Raw genomic sequence first — 20,553 nt, forward strand, 5'->3', positions numbered from 1 at the left:
GAGGAGTGAAGCTTGAACAGGATATCACAGGTTCACCCTTCTCATTGGTTGAAAATGGCCTTCATGTTTGTACATCGCCATCTGTTGCTTTGGCATTGTACTGCATGTATATTACATCAGTGTTAAACCACTGTGAGCGACCTGGAGTGGATTGGAGCGGAGGAGAACTCTCGCTCCGGACGTCGCGCCGACTCATTTTAAAACCCACTCCTCGCTCACGTCAAAACCGGCCGCTCCGCGCCCCGCGCCGCTCACGCTCCGATCCGCTCACATGCACTGGTTGTGGTGCAAGGTGCTCATGCAAGAAGGCACATTGGAAATGCACAGATCTTTGCAGCTGCCATTGTGACAGATGTCACAGCTTCTGTGCACTCACCCGGAGATTCCCTGGACCTCTTTCTCGCGCTTCCTGGACTCCAGCCTTCCTATCGCCTGCCCGCTGAGGAAGATTCCGACCAGGATCAAAGCCAGCGTGCCATGGTTCCCAGTGCTAGACCGTGGCCACATAGGCTACAGTCTAGTTCTCTAGTCTATTCTATTAAGCTTCTTTTATTGTTTTGTATTTTGTGCTGCCTTACAACCTACAACCCGCGCTTACCAGTGTTTGCTTTTGCTCCTCAGTGATTCCCCTGGACCTGTCAAGACACCTTGTGACCCCTCTCAAGCCTCACGTTCCCCCAGACGTTCCCTGGACCTCTCCCTCATGCTTCCAGGACTCCAGCCTTCCTACCGCCTGCCCGCTGATGAGGATGCTGACCAGGATCAAGGCCAGCATGCCATGGGTCTAGTGCCAGAACCTAGACACATATATACGGTACAGTCTTGATTCTATTAAGCTTTCCAGTGTTTTGTATTTTGTGGTGCCTCGCATTCGCTACAAGCTCGTACTTACTCATATTTCCTCTCGCTCCCCAGTGACGCCTCCAACCAACTTTCCCTGGACCACTCCCTTGTGCTTCACAGACCCCAGCCTTCCTACCTCTGGACTCTTGCTCACACACATGCACACATGCTGGACTCTTGCACACACTCTTGTGTGTGTGACTCTTGCACACACCTATGCATATTGGTCATACGCAACATCATTCCCACATAGTCTTTGCACCATATACTTAGTTCCACACTCCATAACAGTTAAATACGCCTATACGGGCTAAAGAGTTATGATAATAATAATAATACATGTAATTTATTGAAGTTCCTATGTCTCTGTGCCACCTCCCTCCGCCATAACTTTACGAGATAATTTGTTCTTATAGAGTGATCCTAATAAAATGTCTATTCGATTCATGCATGTCTGACTGTTAAACAAGTAAAAAATTATGTAAATATGTTGTTAGAATGGTACAAATATTCATCTGGTGACATTCGTCATAGCATTAACACATTTATTGACCCAGAAAATGTGTAGTTTGACACCAAAATTGATCTTCTATGTTCAACATTCTAACAACAAACCCTAACCCAACATTCACATTTTTGGCAGTTGTTAGAATGTTCGACACATTTGTACCACATGCACAAACCTGCTTGATTATCTCCCCAAATAGCATGCAAGTTGGACAAAGTGGGTATGTCTGGAAAGAAGAGGCTTGTGGGTACCTATAAAACCAATGTCCACTCTGATATATTCATGTGAACGGCCAAGGGACATTTTGGAAGATGAGCATGGCAGTTTTTTCTAGGCGAATTTAACATCATTTTGAATCATTGCCTATTAAAACCCCCTTCCCAACAGTTGGGCTTAATGAAAATGATACCAATGGAAAGCTTCTCTAGTTTACAGGGATACCATACCAATACCTTTGTGTTCGCTCAAATATTGAGCGCGCTATGGACCAAGATATTTATTAATGGGCAGAACCTTGATTTTACATGGCGGCCATCTTGAAATCCATCATGATGACGTGGCCCCTACCCCAAAATGAAAGCTATGATGATGAACACGTGGGGAAAATGTGGTGCTTTTGTCCGGCGCGTCCAGGGTACAGTGTACTTTTTGTATCACAAACAGTACTGTATTTGCAAATCTGGTATGTCATAAATGTATAGATGTAGCAGTACTGTCTATCTGTATGTCGTGTGTGTCATATATGTTATGATGAATTCAAAATGGGGGACCCTGATGTAAACAAGACGAAAGTCTATCTCTGGTCTGCACCCCCTTAACAATTGTATGTATTGAGCTGTACTGTACTGTACCCATTCTGCAATCTGTTAATAAACTTTTCAATCAATCAATCAATCAATCAATCAAGTTTTGGTGTGATTCGCCTAGTTTTGGAGATATCTGCTTTGGAGATGACTGCCATCACTCCAATACAATGGAGCTGAATTGTACTTGATTCGTGGCGCTCAAAGCACCAACTAAATACATTTGAAAAACTGAAACGTAACGTCTCTTTCAAGAAATCATGAAGGTTATAGCCCCCTCGCACTACCGCCACCTGTCCGCCAAAGGACCCCTGACACCTCCTACTCAGTGAGGGAGACCTTTGGCTATCTCTCCCACTCAACTGCATGTGTTTTGCAGTAATTTAATTGTACCAATAAAGTGTTTATTCTTTTTTCTATCCGTTGTGGCTGTGTATTCGGTTGGGAACCTACTACGGTCGTCCAGGTTCGATTGACTCGACTTGTGACACATGCACCATTCTCTCCTGAAGCTAGAAATCCGGTTGGCAAACCCCTTCAACTTCAAAACAATCAAATCAATCAGTGTCTAAAAGTAGGCCCTACTGTACCTATAAATCCATATGGGTTTGTGACTTCTTCTGTATTGCTAAATAAAAACAAGACTACTTTGTTGACACTAGTTACTGAGTGAACACATTCATTAATTAAAGTTGATTTAGGGCGCCCGAGTGGTGCACCGCATAATATACAGCACTACGGTGCAACACGGCCGACCCGGGTTCGACTCCCGGACCTGGTGATCTTTGCCGAATGTCTTCCCCGGTCTATCTCCCATTCCTCCTCTCTCTCTCTCTACCGGACTGCCCGGTAGCAAAAATCAATAAAAACCTACAAAAACATAACTTGTCCGAAAGGACAAGTAACATTTTTAAGTTAATATTTCAACTCGTACATCAAGAACTTAATCTTTGAATAAACATGTGTTATATTAAAGATGGGCTACTCTTATGTTATAGCCATAAGTAATATGTTAAGTGTTAAGTAATATGTTAATTGGTATTGGCAAAAGTCCAAAACAAAAACCGCAACCAGGAGTTGAACCAACAATCATTGCGAGTGCTCTTACCACTATCTAACTATGATTATAGTTTACATTTACATTTAGCTGACGCTTTTATCCAAAGCGACTTACAAGTTTTGTACAACAAGACAGCAGGAAGGGTACAACTCTATCAGCTGAGTAACAATGTTCATCAAAGTGTTGAGTGCTGTGTAGGTTAATATATTAGGACAAGTGCATGACAGTAAGGTTAGAGTCTATTTTAATTTTTTTCAGATAATGATTGAAGAAGTGAGTCTTTAGTCGACGGCGAAAGATTGGACGGGTTTCAGCTGTCCTAACTGTGGTGGGAAGTTCGTTCCACCATTGTGGGGCAAGGACCGAGAATAGGACGACTTCTCTTTGATGACTATTTAATGATAGTTAGAGTTAAGGTAAGAATTTGATCCCCAGCACTTATTGTAATATGTACACAAGTTACATTTTTTATACAATATGTAAATATATTACTTATGGGTATAACATAATGTACATTAACTTTATTTACATATTTTAAACTAGATTGGGATGAAACTTCAGATAAATAAAATGTATGTTGTCAAGGGGCAGGAGCCAATTTAGCAGTAATTAGAATAATAATAATAATAATAATAATAATAATAATAATAATAATAATAGATACAATTTCTATAGCGCCTTTCATGAAACCCAAGGTCGCTTCACAATGCTAACAAAAAAATAGGGCTAGGGAAGTAGGGGGGAAAAGGGGGGATGGGGGCAGGTAAAGGATAATGGACCTAATCTAATCTAACTAATGGGGAAAGCCTTGGTGAAAAAGGATGACCTTTTCGTGATATAATGCTAATCTTTATGTGCCATTATAAGAAATAAATTGTCATGTAGCAGTCATGGTTTGAAGTGGTTACAGCCTGTAACCACTTCAAACCATGACTGCTACATGACAATTTATTTCTTATAATGGCACATAAAGATTAGCATTATATCATATACAGGTTTCTATATTATGCTACCCCGTCCAGGTGGGGGCAGTGAACTGTGTGCGCTTAAATATATTTGGTATCACCAGCTTGCCGTAGAAATAGTCGTGGGCATGGAAAACATATCTATGATGGAAAACACCCGCTGAGTTTAGTCACTTTCATTAAAGCGTCTTAGCTTATTCGGTCTAAAAATCTTCTTTGGTATAACCTCTATAACATTGAGTAGCTCGCTCATCAGCAAACGAGGTTCAAAAAAGAAGATTCACTATTAGAGATCTGTCTACCTATGTATCAAGCGGGTCCTCCTCCTAGACTCTCTGGTTTATGCCAAATTACAGATCGACTTTACCTCAGTAACGGCCGAGCGGCAAATGACGGTGCCGTTGTATCGAGTTTCAACATAACCTGCATCGTTAATGTCACCGAGAAGACCGGCAACACGCTTCCTGGTGTTGAATATGTCCATGTTCCTGTTGCCGACTCTCCAATGTCCCCTCTGAGTGTTCACTTTGACCAGGTGGCGGATAAAATACACCTTGTCGGGGAGCAGAGTGGGAACACATTGGTACATTGTAATGCAGGCGTGAGTCGTTCCGCTACACTCTGCATGGCGTATATGATGAAGCACCGCCGCATGACTCTGGTGGAGGCGCACCGATGGGTGAGATCCTGTCGTCCAATTGTGAGACCTAACAATGGATTCTGGAATCAACTCATTCAATACGAGACCAGGCTTCGTGGGTGTGCTACGGTCAGGATGGTTTCTTCTTCACTGGGAGAAATACCAGACGTTTATGAAGAGGAGACCAAGAACATGTTGCCACTTTGAGTTGTCATACCTCAGAGGATGATTCGTCTTTGTTTTATCTGACCAATTGAAGTAGCTATGCAAATATGCTCAGTGTTGTTTTTGCAGCTTAATTTAATGTGTTAACAGCGCATATTTTGGCGAATGGAATGAACTCATCACAATTTGCAGAAATAAAAATTAGGCTATGAACACTTTAATGCATCAATTCTGTAACATATATAGCTTGAATGAAGGCATTCAGTACACAATGATAAGAGACTGACAGTATAAAAGGTATTTATTTTCAAATCAATATTGATATCAATTGTTCCAGCATACACTACAATAATGTGCAAAATCACAATTGCATTTCAAAGACTGTATTGTATGGAAAGCCATTCCTGGCAAGAAAAGAAATTGTGCCAATAAATTGTTTGACAGGCCTAAATGTTGCTTTTAAATTTACAGCATATGAGCAAATATATCGAATACTGCATTTTCTTTTAATTGCGTTAGACATTTTCTATTCGATTTCATTTTTTTTTCTTAATTTTATAATATTTCAACAATACAATTTATATGCTTGCAGAAATGGCTCCATACAATTACAGCAATTGCACATTGGGCAAATAGATTGCAAGCTTTGTAGGAAAGATCTTGGGTAGAAGTACAGTGGTAATTTAGGAGGCAGGCACATTATAGACAATCTCACACTGATTTGTAGTCAAACCATTGCAATTTGGCACAGGTCAAGTTATTCTCTTGACAAATATCAGCATTTTGAACACAATAATTATTCTAGATTCGATATCCTATCTAAATCACTAATAAATAGTGGTCAGTTTGGCCAACAACTTCTGTCCATTGCTGCACTCCAACCGTTGAAACAGTGCAAGTGTAGTGGTTAGTCTCCCAGACGTACATTTTTATATTTATATTGAATCACCATTACAATGATTGCTTTTTCTTTACCAAGGCAGTGCTTAATCCATCTGTCAAAATAAAATAAAAACCACCACCATGCTTTCTCATTGGGAGTTACAATGAATGAGCAACACACTACTACTCTCCAATGTCAGTGTAGTCAAATTCAAGATTACATTCAACTGGCCGACACATTTGTTCATCATGAACAAGTAGATCCAAACAGTCACTTAGTACATCGCAATGCTAGGATTTATACATAAAACAATTGTTGATTTTTATCTTAGTAAGAAGATCCTTTATCAATGGAACGGTATAACGGTCAATATCTTACAGTAGGTTTAAAATGGCTTATTCAGGTAAACAATGCAAGCACGAATGTAACGTACAAACAGGGTTGGACTCCAAAAAGCGAATAATTTAATCTGTTACTAAATATCCTGAGTAGGTACCATTAAGGCACCCTTAAGTCAGATCAAATGACTGAAAACATGTAGGCTGTCTCTAAGTGGCATAACAACACAGAGTGCAAATACACATGCTTATTTTACCTTTACTGATCTTCACTAATTTCCTTAATAAGGCAACAGTGTCATCTGCATAGTCATGCAATAAGCATCTAAATTAACAAAATATTTAATATAGCAATTTTCCATTTAAAAAACACAATTTTACATCAAAGAAATTATCCTTCACCAATAATTCACTTCCTTGTGCCTTCTCACCTCACCACCAACACAGTGTACTTAGCTGCACCAAGCAATGGCTTCAAGACCGTGATATACTGTACGCTCACATCTGAAAGAGAAATGGCGAATTCAGGACTCAAAATTACACAAAATGTTTAATAACAGGAAAGGGAAAACTATTTAGCAGTTCAACCACTCACCTCCTGTTCCAGCTTTTGGTAGTCTGTGGATTTGGGCCGACGTGCCGATCTGGACTTTTTCCCCTCCAAAGCAAAGGCAATAATCTGAAAAACAAGAAGTAAACTTTTACAGCTGAAATGAGCACACAACGACACCATGCCATAGAGATGACATAGGCATTAAAAGGTGTATTTCAACATATTTAGCATATGCTGCACATGTTTTTTTTGTGCAATATGTGTAGTCTAAACAAAGTATCTAAATATTAAATGTAACATATGCCCAATTTAACAGTGACATTCAACTTTATAATAACCAGCTGGTGCAATTGGACCCAGGCGTGTTTGATACATTGATATAATTTTAAATTGGCATGCAAACCAGATTTATAAATATTTCACTGTTGAAACTAAGACATTTGCTTAAAAAAATTAAAAGATGTATCCACAACAATAACATGGTCATGGATAGAAGGTATCCACACTTTGAAAACCACATTCATGTGAACAGGATAGCTTATACGCACCTTAAAGGAACACTCTAACATTTTGGGAAATTAGCTTATTTGCCATCTACCCTGGACTGGAGTTAGACAAGAAGATGCATACCTTTTTCTTCTCTGTGCATGCAGTAGGAGTAGGAAGACGTTGGGAACTAGGCTAATGGAGGAACCTATTTCCAGTGACTGACTCTAAGCTAAGCTAACAGTGTGCGTCTTCTTACTCCTACTGCATGCACAGAGAAGAAAAAGGTATGTATCTTAACACTCCAACATTTTGGGAACCCTGGAGTTAGACAAGAAGATACATACCCTTTTCTTCTCTGTGCATACAGTATAGTAGGAAGACGTTGGGAACTAGGTTAATGGAGGAACCTACTTGCAGTGACTGACGCTAAGCTAGGCTAACTGTGCACGCCTTCCTACTCCTACTGCATGCACAGAGAAGAAAAAGGTATGTATCTTCTTGTCTAAATCCAGGGTAGATGGCAAATAAGCTAATTTCCCAAAATGTTGGAGTGTTCCTTTAAGCTTATGAACAGGAAACATTCAAGAACTGTTCTTTGATAGAGAGGGGGGTTATAATCTGAGGGGAGAACTCATTAAAAGTTCTTAGTATACGCACTACCAGGACAAGACACTGCATTTCCATATGTGGAGTGAAACTGTGGAACAGTCTGAATGTGGTACTAAAGCAATGTCCGAACATGAGACAATTCAAACTGAATTATAAAGAAATAATTTTCACAAGGTAAAGGGATGAGGAAGGGATTTGACATTCACAGGTGTTTACATTTTTATTTTATTTATTTCATGTTTTACATATATAATATTTTTAGTTTTGCATGTATATATTTTTGTTTTGTACGGTTTTAAATTAGTACATTAATTTGAGTAGTGGAAAAGGGGTAGGATTAAATAAGTATACTTCTTCCTACTCCTTTTCGAACATGTAAATTGAGTTATGTTTTGTTTGTTTTTTATAAAAAGAAATCCATTTCATTGCTAGAGATCAATGATTTGTTTTTGTTTTATATTGTTTGTATTTATTTACATGTTCGAAATAAAGATTTTAAATCAAATCAACAGCGCCCAAAATGAGAGATTGATAGAAATCCACCATTCTAACAGCCCTTTCCCGGGCTACACCCTCGTCAACGCTACCACTCCAGCCAACGCGGAGACCCACTGGATCGGTGCACCTTCATTAAGGTCGCCCGCCCGACTAGAGGGGACAGCAGAGGGATATGCAAGCCATAAGCCTGCCTGCGGCCATTCCACCGCACTGACAGTGAGACAGACTCTGGCCCCCAGCACTAGTGGGACCTGGCAGAGTTTCATCCTCACAGGATGGTTAAAGCCCCGTCTGTAATGGGGAGGCATTAGTGGACTTGTTTGCAAGCAGCCAGTCCCATCAGTGCCCCCTGTGGTTCACAGTCAATCAGAATGACAACCCTCCTCTAAGAGTGGATGCCTTCTCAGTGTACCCGTGGCCTCACAGTATACTTTACGCATTTCTGCCCATCCACCTGGCTCACTGGTTCGCTGTTCTGATGCAACTCCCAGTGGCTCCGCCCTGGTTAATTCCATGGTCCCCGAGAGCCCTCTCTCAGGCTCACAGCATAGTGTTTCATCTACCTATCCTAGGTTGAATCTTGAAAGTATAGGTATTGACACGGCTGTGATCAATACTATCCGGAGAGCGTGTGCTCCCTCCACTACCACTTTTTACACAGGGAAGTGGCGCATTTTCCAAGAGTGGTGTAAGGCTAGGAACTTGGACCCACTTTCCTGTCATTTGGAATTGGTCCTCTCCTTCCTTCAGTCTATCCTGGATAGGCTCTCTACAGTGAAGGTTCAAGCTTTGGCTATTTCCCCCTGTCACAGAGATGTTGAGGGCAAGCCTCTTTTCAGCCACCCTCTTGTGAAACGCTTTCTGCTTGGCACAAGGTACCTTAAGCCTGTTAAGCATGGTCTGGACTCTGTCCCCTAACTGGGACCTCCCTATGGTCTTAGTCAAACTCTACTGGGTGCCCCCTTTCTACAGGAGCATGAGCCCTCGAGTCAGTTGTCTTTTAAGACTTATTTTCTCTTGGCTATCACTTGGGCTAAGCGCGTAAGTGAACGGTGCGTTAGTTCAACCAGAGTGCCCGTCTATCCAAGAGGATAATAGCAGTGCTACACGGCAACCCATGTCTGCTCTTGGGGGGGGGGGAATGCATGCGTGTGTTCCTATGTGTCGCCCATCTCACATGTGTGTGTTCGCTGCATGACCATGCATGTGTGCTACAAATAAAGACTTCTTCTTTATTTGGGACTTCACTGTCAGCTGCAAGTGTCCAGCTTGCTTACAAACTTGAGGGGAATCATTGGCAAGCAACGTCATGGTTTCAGCGGTCATGTTTCAGTAGCCTACCACCACTAGCAGCTCAGCAGTTAACAGTGAGTGAGTGAAATCCTGGTTATATGAGGCGTTTCCCCATCTCAAACAAATGACAATGAAAATCAATATTCTTAAATGCCAAGTACCTTGCGCTTATTGTGGTAAGCAATGTAGAGGACTGCAACCAGCACAGCCATGGACACAAGGTAGGCAAAGAAGTGACTGCTTTCTGCATCGTCTTTTGGCACAAGTAAGTTATAGTTAGATTTATCTGCTGATATGTCCTTTTTAGCTTCCTCCACTGGCTTTTGATTTTCCACTTCTGGTTCATTCTTGTCAGGGTTCTCTTCTGGCCTTCCATTAACAGTCTCCGCGTCAAGGTCCTTGTTGTCTTCCTCAACCACAGAGTCGTCATCTGGTTTTGTATTCTTATCCTTGTCTTCTGGTGTTGTATTCTTAGCCTCATCTCCTGCTTTTGTATACATAGCCTCATCTTCTGGTTTTTTATTCTTAGCCTCATCTACTGGTTTGGTGTTCTTAGCCTCATCTTCTGGTTTTGAATTCTTAGCCTCATCTACTGGTTTTGTATTCTTATCCTTTTCTTCTGGTTTTGTATTCTTAGCCTCATCTACTGGTTTTGTATTCTTAGCCTCATCTACTGGTTTTCTGTTCTTATCCTCATCTTCTGGTTTTGTATTCTTAGCCTCGTCGTCTCGTTTTGTATTCTTAGCCTCATCTACTGGTTTTGTATTCTTATCCTTTTCTTCTGGTTTTGTATTCTTAGCCTCATCTACTGGTTTTGTATTCTTATCCTTTTCTTCTGGTTTTGTATTCTTAGCCTCATCTACTGGTTTTGTATTCTTAGCCTCATCTGGTTTTGTATTTGCCCCTCCTGTCTCTTCAACATTAGTTTCTGCCCCTGGCTTCACATTCTTAGGGTCTGCTCGTCTGATTTTGCTGTTCTGTTGTCCTGGAGAACCTGAGGATTCGTTGTCCTGGTTCGGTAGAGCAGCTCCTGTAAACAAACCAATACAGACAAAAACATTTGTATTATTCCCAGCAAGGCATAGGTTTGAAATCCACATGGTAAAGATTTGCTTGTTAGGTTTGTGTAGAGACAGCAAGCCAACCTCCTTGGCTCTTTGTGAGGCCTAACAGGTATGGCTATATTGCACAGTTTAAATGTGATTCTGCCATATGAATTTGTTTATGTGGCTGAACAAAGCCTCTTCCTTGTAGAAACCTCCTTTCTGTGGCATCTAGCGTTAAATCATATCAACAAGTTGACAAAAACATAATTTCCCCCCCCTTAGAAACATAGCTAAGGTACGGCCGTTTATAAATCAAAAAGACGCTGAAAAACTGATCCATGCCTTTATCTCAAGCCGACTTGAATGTAATGCACTCCTCACCGGCCTCTCAAAAAAAACACAGAACGATCCAACTCATTCAAAACTCGGCAGCTAGGCTACTGACTAGAGGAGAGACCACATCAGTCCAGTATTAGCTGGCTTCCGGTAACATTTAGAATCGATTTATATACCTTATATACAAAGCACTAAATGGAACAGGACCAAGCTACTTAATTCTCTAGTCAACTATGTGCCTTCTAAGAACCAGTTTATAAAAATGATTTAAAATGTTTATTAGCAACGCCGAGCTTTCAAACCCCGCCGTGTGTGTGTCTGAAACCCTAATTGAACGCTGGGTACCCTTGAAATTTATATCTGATACATTTCGGACCCACCCCGAGCTTTTAAGCAGTGCTTGGTGGTCCAAATTAACCTGGCTACTAGGGAGCTGCGAGTGACTGCATATTCAAAAGCCCCTGGCTTGCACATCGCAGTCACGAAAGGGGCTAGACCCAGGCCTAGAACTGTGTCCTGAGAGAGGGAACTGCACCCTGAGAGGGAGGTTTGCCCTGAGTGGGAGGTTCGAAGGGGCAAAGTGGGTATCAAACAGGGGGGAAGACTGTCAGGTTTTAAACTGTGGATACCAAACAGAGAAGGTAAAGATGACTTTGAACTGTTGGAACAGTAATCCAGAACAATTCTATTGCACTGTAAAAAAAAACTGATTTTATATGTCTGCACTTTGTGCTCATTTCATGTCTATTTTATTCTACTACTTATTACACTGCACTATTGCACTATTTTACTCTATTTATTCTATCTTACTCTTTCTATATTGTCTATTTTTAAAACTGAATCAAACCATGAACAAGGTGGCCTGTTGGGATGTTAGATCCTAATGTGAAAAACTGATTTTATATGTCTACACTTTATGTGCTTATTTTATGCCTGTCTTGTTTCTGCTGTGAAGCACTGAGCTGCTGTTTCTGTATGAAAGGTGCTATACAAATAAAGTTTTATTATTATTATTATCTAGTTTCAGGAAGAGGGCGACGTCGTCAATTTTGTTAAAGTAAACAATTCCTTTACTTAACACTTTCCGTGCCACTTACGAGATTTCTCTGGTTTTTTATAGGTGGTTGCGTGCCACTCACGAGATTTCTCGGAATTATTATTTTTTTTTTTTTTGCGATCTGAAAAATGATTGCATCACCCGAGCCTACCCGAGTATAGCCGAGCTGCGCCGGTGATGACTGTGGAAAAAAGCGCCCCCTGTCGTCTCCCAGATGACATAAGTGATTTTGGAATGGACTCAATGAAAATGTGGGGGAAAAAATCCGGTACTCCACATTTTCCAGTTCACTGATCCAGCCGGGGTTACCACAGTTCATTCTGGAGCCTCAGATCCCCGCGGATCATGGAGATCTACAGTCTCGCGTTGGATCCATACACTTATCGATTTTTTCGAATGGTGATCAGGAATTGGAATATACCAGTTGGATACCATCTGATGTCAGGTAAGGACTCTATGTTATCAGTGGTAGGATAATCAGAGTAAGTTTGATGAAGTTATAAGCTGTTTTGTGAAATGTCTTCTTTCGGTTTCACTGTAAAAGTCTGTGAGGAAATCAACGGAGCGATTATCAGTGCACGGCCGTAATGTGCTTGCGTGCACGTATAATATTGATCATCTAGCGTTTATTTGAAAACGATTCATAAAAAGGCCGACGAATATCAACGTTGTGGAATATTCCACTAAAAGACGATTTTCATAGAATGCTCCAGAATGAGCTGTTTTTTATATCAAAACAGGGGCTTTTCTAACTGCTCTGAAACGGAAACGACACGATAAAAAAACAATCTGCCTTCACAGCACTGACTGGAAAATAGTCTTTGATAATGCGATGGGCAGATTAGACACATAGCCATAATTTAAAACATAGATTAGGCGATATTAACGTTAACATTGGCGCCGATGGTGGCATTCAAGCGGTAAAACGGAAAACCAGGCGTGGCGCTCAAAGTGTTAAAGTAGAAATATTGTATTCTGGTAAGTACTATAACATTTACATTTAGGCTAGTCGTTTAGCTGATGATTTTATCTCCAAAGCGACTTACACGTTTAGCAGGAATACTATTAATAGTATTAAGTGAAAGTACTTAATATTTTCTGGCCGCTGACATCTTGATTAGAACATAAAATTCGTTATTTTCACTCCAAGTCGCATTTGATTCATCATGGCAGCACCCAGTAAACAGAAAGAAGTTGGATAATTTCAACAACTTCAAGTAAGTAAGTGTTCGACAAATAAGTAGCCTGGATTTTAGCCCAGGTGTGACATGAAGCAAGCAAAGTGTAGCGGTACAGCTGGGAACCAGCAACATCTCCCCGCTCAAATCGAACCCACACATCAGACCAAAACCAAATAATATAAATAAAGTGCAATAGAGGAGCACGTCTGCCTAGAGGTCACTTTGATGACATTACAGATTCAACCTTTGAGTACAGTACTTGAATAAAAATAAGTACAATGATGTACAGTACAATTCAGTCAAAAATTGCTTATTGTGGAATGTTAATGCCACAAATATTGTCTTTTCAGTTTCAGATGTATCATTTGTTTTGATATAACTGTTTTAGGTCACCCTCTGTTTTAGCACAGCCAACTCTCAGTAGACTATACTATATAAATGCTTGATACTCCTCCTTGGCTACTGAGTGACTGCAGTTAGATGTGACTGATGGGCCAATCAGAGTAACCCACGTGTATTGTGCAATAGGAAACAGATTGGATATCTGAAATGGCTTGATTTCATTGATATCCAGGGGGACAGACATCAAAGGGCTTCAATCATCACAACAGCTCTAACATTTTGGGTAATGTTACACATACCGTCTGTAAAAATAAATGCAATGCGATTGAAAAACAAGATTTTCATTGTACTGCATCTTTAATATGACTTTCCACCACAGGCTGTGCCTAGACCATCTATGCTATTACCAGAACATCAAGTTTGCTTCTTCGCTTCAGACCAACGTTCAAAAAAGTCAGCCCCATTCACTAATACAGTATGAAGTGTCTCCTGTGTGTGTGGAATTGTGGATACTTGTTTGTCATAATTCACAAACAGAATGACCTACTGAATGGACTAACCAATGCCACATCAGCTATAAACACATGCATTTTTAAATGGAGTGTTATTCATTTATTGTGAAATCGGAGGGGAGATTGATATCCGAGACAGAGTTGTACCTTGATGCAAGAGCGTTCTTTTCAGTCGGTATGCACAATGTATCAGAGACTGATTGTACCAGCTGTGTCAAGCTAACTTAATTAAAACAATACAGCAACATTATGGGAAATGCAATTACCGTCTTCTCCAGAGTCAGACAAGAAGCTAGCTGCTGGCCAAAAACACAGTTCCCGGAGTTTTAAGCCAGGCTAGTGGTCCATATCTGTTTACATTCATGTGTGCTACTGCTAAGCTAGGCTAACTTGCAACTGGATAGCTTTTTACAGAACACACAAGAGGAAATTGGTATCAATCTTCTTGTCTGACTCTGGAGAAGACAGTAAGTGCATTTCCCATAATGTTGGCGTGTTCCTTTAAGCTTAGACGTTGACAGAAAGCAAAATAAACATCATCACAACATGGGGACCCTCGACTTTAACTATAGTGTGGGGGAAAAAAACGTAGAACATACCTCCCTCAGCGATCATCTCCCTGAACTCTGTGCCACGTTGACAACCCCTCCCATACCATTATAAACTTTGAACTCTGACTCCATTGCCTACACCCTAGGCTCTGTTACCCATACTGTACGACTCTGAACTCTACAACTGTCCTACACTATCATAGTAATCATAATAATCATAACTACCTACCTCATACTGGTTCTCAAACTTTTTACACCAAGTACCACCTGAGAATGTAGCTGGCTCTCCAAGTACCACCATATGACCGGCGTTAAAATACAGTCTATTCAGCTATGCACAGTTCACGCAGGAGGCAAATGTATTCCTAATACCATTATTTATTGTTAACTTTTGTCAGACACAGCCACAATGTACAAAGGGATAGCACTAGAACTAGCAAACGCTTCCACACAACTCATACAATGCAAGGGGCATTGAGAACATAATAACTAACATTCTCACATAGCAAGTGAGAAAATTAAGAACTGTATTTCAGCAAATGTACTTAATTTTCTCTCTCTCTAACACAGCAAGCAATTGTCCATCATTCACACACACACACACCACACACACACACACACACACAATTATTTTGTTACAAAATCTTAATTTCCTGCATTCTGGTGCAGGACTTTTTGAATTGTTACCCTTTAAATGCCAGTGTTTGTGATGGGCATCACAAATTATTGTAAAAAAGAAAAGAAAACACATATTCAATACATTTTTGAATTTTTACCCTTTAAATGCCAGTTTGTGTGATGGCATCACAAATTATTGTTAAAAAAAACACAAAGTAAAATATTTTCAATATATCAAATGCAAAGTACATTTTTCTGGGGGGGATTATTACAGGCTAGGCATGTGTCAATGATTAGCAGCAACACAGATTTGGATGGATTTTTTGTAATGTCAGATTTAACACCAACTCTTTATGATCAGGGCTGAAGTTGAATTAAAGATTTATGACTGTTTAGACTGAATTACTCTCTGTCACAGTGATCTCATGGTTGTTCCCCACTTCGGTTATCTAACTATCGCGCCGCCGCAACCAGAAACACTGGCCTGACCTGCTTCTAAGTTCAGTGGCCTGACTGCTTTTTTGTAAATGTTTTCAAGTACCACCAGCAGTACCACCAAGTACCACTAGTGGTACGCGTACCACAGTTTGAGAACCACTGGTCTACCCATATACTCTGTATGATAGCATGTACAACAGTGCTGTATATACCGCATACATTTATATACATATGTCTTATACCTGCATGTAATCCTTCTATATACCTGCATATAACCCATATAACTGTATGATGGCATGTACAATAATGCTGTATATACAGTATACATATATTATCTATCCACTGTCACCCATCTGTCTGTACATGCCTGCACATAATCATTTTACATATCTGTAGATGCTATATCTATACATATCCAGGGGCGTATCTAGACCCAGCACTTCAGTAGGGCACAGAAGGGCACCAAAAACGATGAAAGACATTTGGCCGGTTTTGGCCCGTTTGTGGGCGAAAATGGGTGGATTTTGTAACTATTTTCTTTTTACTTTATTTCGGTTTTAGGGTTAGGTTAGGGTTATGTTATTTAATTATTTTGGGGAGCCAGCCCCCCAAATTCCTGAAATGCATAGAAATCTATGAAATAAATAAAACAATCTGACATTTATATTAAAAAGAGCTAGCCACCCAAACCCCTAAAATACATAGAAATCTATGCATTTTGGAACAGTTACTATATATATAGTCAAGAAAGCATTTAGTCATACTTAAAGTTTAAAGTGCTTTACTTGCATTGAACATTGAACATTGAGGAGACATCATTAGAAAGCACAATGTATGTTTCCATAGTTACGCAGATGACACACAATTGTACATCTTCGCTGAACCAAATGATCACACAGCTATAAACTCCATTTCCGCCTGTCTCTTAGCAATAAACAAATGGATGACGAACAACTTCCTAAAATTAAATGAGGGCAAAACTGAAATCCTACTAGTCGGTCCTATAACAAAAAAAGAAATGTTACAGAGCAATATGGGGCAACTTACTCCTTGGATCAAACCCGAAGTTACAAGTAAGTAACCTACACTGGCTTCTGGTAACATTTAGAATTGATTTCAAGGTCCTCCTCCTTATATACAAAGTAGGGATGCCCCGATCGATCGGCCACCGATCGTTATCGGCCGATAATCAGTATAAATATGCGATCGGTGATCGGTGATAATGCTTTATTTTCGCAGAGCGTCAAAACCGATCTCACTCACTCGCTCGTCTCGCTGAGTTCTGTCTCAACACCGGGAGCTGTGCGGCGTCTGCTCCTCCCTCCAGCCCCTCCCGCGCGCATGTAAACACGGGTCTAGTAGTCTAGTCTAGTGTGACGGGAGGACGGCGTCTCCCTTAGCTAACGTTAGCTACCGTTACAAAATGACCCAGTCAACCATTCACTTCCAGTCCAATACATGATGAGGCATTGTCTAACCGAACGGTATCTAGCCGGCCAGCTACCGATAGCTCCTGACATCAACAAACGCTCCAGCAAGTCTAGTATAGAGACGTGTATGATACCTCAGCTAGCTCATGTTAGCTGACGCCAGCTCACTGTTCAAAACGAAATGTCCCACTGAACTAAATAGTTCACAGAGGCGCTGTATCAACGTTATATAGCCGGCCAGCAGTAGCCACAGATAGCTCCTGATATCAATGTTTTATAACACTCATTCGATGCGTATTCGAGCTGAGGGCATGTTGTTGAATTTGATCAATAGGGTCCAGCTGCACCTCCGGAGAATCCTGGCCGTAGCTGCAGGCAACTCGAGTATAGGGTCTAGCTGCAGCTCCGGAGAATCCTGGCCGTAGCTGGAGGCTACTAGAGTACACACAGACAGTGGAGCTTGTTGCGTGGTGGCGATGTCTCGCAGATAATACAAGTACAAGTCTAATTATATAATATATATATTTAAATTAAAAAGAAAATTATATAAAATAATTTTTTATTTCTTTTTAATCAAAAACGATCGGTATCGGATCGGTATCGGCCGATATGGCTCACGACGATCGGTGATCGGCATCGGTGGCAAAAAACGTGATCGGGGCATCCCTAATACAAAGTATAAACATTGCGATCATCTACTACTGGTCTATTGAAGGTTCCAAGCCACAGTCTAAAGAAAATCAGGGATGCAGCCTTTGCTAACTATGCACCAAAGTTATGGAACACACTACCTATGGACATTAGGGAAGCTAGATCTCTTAATATTTTCAGAAATAAGCTAAAAACGTACCTCTTCACCATAGCCTTCTAATACACCCCGCTGTTGATTGTACTGTAGCACTATTTTACTCTGGCCATTCTATTGCATAATTTTACTATCTATTCTACTATTCTATTATTGCACTGTATTATTGGTGTGCAAACCAGTCGACTTACAAAAAAGAGCCTGTTGGAGGATTTCAACAAGATAAATGCAGTGCAAAATATTTCACTATAATATTTCAAAGCGAAGTAAAAAATATTATAATAATTATTTGATCATGTTAAATGATCATTTGATCATGTTAAAAAAGGGAAAATAAAAAACATTTGTTCTTTTTTTTTTATCAGTGGGGCACAGATGATCATCAGTAGGGCACGCGCCCTACTGATAGTGGTCTAAATACGCCGATGTACATATCCCTTACCTACTCTTATTAGTTACGCTGCTGGCCAGTATGACTACTACCATACTGTCTTTATACCTGTATCACTGTAGTTGTACATATTAATATTACAACTCTTATACATCTGATTAGCACTACACCCAGTATTATACATCTGATTAGCACTACACCCAGTAGTACTAATTTATATATTTGATATCCACTTTAATCACCTGTAGATTGTATATTAGTATTGAAAGAAAACATGTAGCAGCCTGAAGTTGGTTAAAAAAGGTTGTAACAACACGTATAGTATACCAAATGATGAGGGGGGGGTCTCTTCTTGCATAAACTAATTGGTTTAAAGCCCATAGCAGTGTCAAATTAATCTCTGGAAGAAGTATTGCAGTGCACTATGGATTACACATGAAAACGGTTTATCAATGATTTACCATGGCCGTGATCTTTTCTAAATAAAGGTTAGCATTTATTCAAGTAAACAAAACATATTAAAGATAAAAATGTGCTCTTTCTTGTACAATGAGTTGTTTACTCATAACAATTAATTATTTAAATATTTTAGTACATTTAAATGATACACACTGAAATCTACGCTCTCATCGTTTCTTTTCCTCGTTTCTTGAACAGCTGATAACTGCATAAGCAGCACATTAAGATGACTGCGTTTCTTGACTCAGAAGATGACGCGACAATATTATTAAACAAGAGAGCTCCGTCATTGAAGTGGGTGGTGTTACCAACAGCGCGTGTCTTGACTCAGAGGCTTGACTCAGGCGTCTATGCCAAATACAGCTGATAACTGCATAAGCAGCATAATTAAGATGACGCGACAATATTATTAAACAAGAGAGCTCTGTCATTGAAGTGGGTGGTGTTACCAACAGCGCGTTTCTTGACTTCAGAGTGGCGCGTTTCTTGACTCAGGCTTGACTCAGGCGTACAGCTGATAACTGCATAAGCAGCATATTAAGATGACGCAACAATATTATTAAACAAGAGAGCTCTGTCATTGAAGTGGGTGGTGTTACCAACAGCGCGTTTCTTGACTCAGTAGTGGCGCGTTTCTTGACTCAGAGTAGTGGCGCGTTTCTTGACTCAGAGTAGTGGCGCGTTTCTTGACTCAGGAAGCGAGCGCTCTGTGCTGCAACACAGCGGCGAGCGGCAGCGATAAGGGGGGCGGGTCACGTGGGGGTCGCGGCCAATCAGAGGAACCCGGAAACCGAGCTCCGTTGCGGAAAGTATACGCGCGTACCGGAGCAAGATGTAGGCCTACCGGTTAGTGTTGTCAAAAATATCGAAGTATCGATACATATCGATACTGAATATTTAAAATGGTTTCGATACTAATTTCCCGAAATACCGATACTTTCTGCAGTATCGGTACCAGCTGGCGAGTGTTCTACCGCAAGTTGTTGACACGCTGTTCAGAGCACGCTTGCCCCTCCGCCTCCTTCAGCCCTCCCCCTCACAGAGCCGTCTTCAGTTTGTAAACAAACATTTTAGCTGAAGATGGCAAATGCAGAGCCTCTGCAACTTGTGCTTGTGGATAAAGAAAACAGCAGAAGTGCTGTTTGGAGGTACTTCGGGTTTGAAGTAAACAACGAAGGACAAGCTAAAGATGCCCCAATGCTATTTGCAAGCGGTGTTACAGAGCAGTGCCAACGCGGATCTCCATAAAGAAATGAAAGAGGTTCGTGACAGCTGCTCTTTCAACGTCACTGTGACTGAAGCATTAAACCATTAACTCTAGTTTAATACATGATACGTTGTCTACTGATGGCGCATAATATCAACAGCTGATTCGTTGTTAGTAACGTTACAGCTGAGCTATCAGCTAACGTTAGCTCCGTTAGCTTAGCTTAGAGGGCACTGACTGACACTATGGAGAGACTACATGTTACATTTCTCAGTCAGCATCCTCGCTACAAACTCAAGGGCTCAGTTCTGCAAATTGAAGCCACTTTCACAAAGATAGGTAGTGCAAAAAAAAATTTTTTTTTTAATGACTAATCGACGCAACAATATCTCGTCGACGATTTTTCATAATCGACATCGTCGATTATGTCGACTATTCGTTGCAGCCCTACTATGCAATGTACTAATATACAATACTATATAGTGCAAAGCAGAAATGGGATGAGGTACAATTTAGGTACAATTTACAGTAAG

At 40.6% G+C, this 20,553-nt stretch overlaps 2 protein-coding genes across 2 annotated transcripts in view; one reads left to right on the forward strand and one right to left on the reverse strand.

The window, feature by feature from the left end:
- The first annotated feature begins 4,315 nt into the window (after positions 1-4,315).
- Positions 4,316-5,097, forward strand: LOC311230578 (dual specificity protein phosphatase 18). Its single transcript, XM_084316895.1, has one exon. It carries the CDS (start codon positions 4,484-4,486, stop codon positions 5,024-5,026), a length of 543 nt encoding a protein of 180 aa, XP_084173021.1. The 5' UTR covers positions 4,316-4,483; the 3' UTR covers positions 5,027-5,097.
- Positions 5,098-5,274: 177 nt separating this feature from the next.
- The window catches only part of tgoln2 (trans-golgi network protein 2), a 35,544-nt gene continuing 20,265 nt past the window's right edge, over positions 5,275-20,553 (reverse strand). The window contains exons 2-4 of the mRNA XM_084316885.1: positions 9,809-10,677; positions 6,801-6,884; positions 5,275-6,709 (exon numbers count right to left, since the gene is read on the reverse strand). Of these exons, the coding sequence (XP_084173011.1) occupies positions 6,704-6,709; positions 6,801-6,884; positions 9,809-10,677 (959 nt within the window). The 3' untranslated portion in view covers positions 5,275-6,703. The remainder of the gene's footprint in view (positions 6,710-6,800; positions 6,885-9,808; positions 10,678-20,553) is intronic.

This window comes from Notolepis coatsorum (assembly GCF_963971535.1).
Source record: "Notolepis coatsorum genome assembly, chromosome: 1".
NCBI classification, from domain to species: domain Eukaryota; kingdom Metazoa; phylum Chordata; class Actinopteri; order Aulopiformes; family Paralepididae; genus Notolepis; species Notolepis coatsorum.

Coding starts and splice junctions, on each gene's coding strand:
- LOC311230578 (XM_084316895.1), top strand. CDS start 4,484: ATGTATCAAGCGGGTCCTCCTCCTAGACTCTCTGGTTTATGCCAAATT.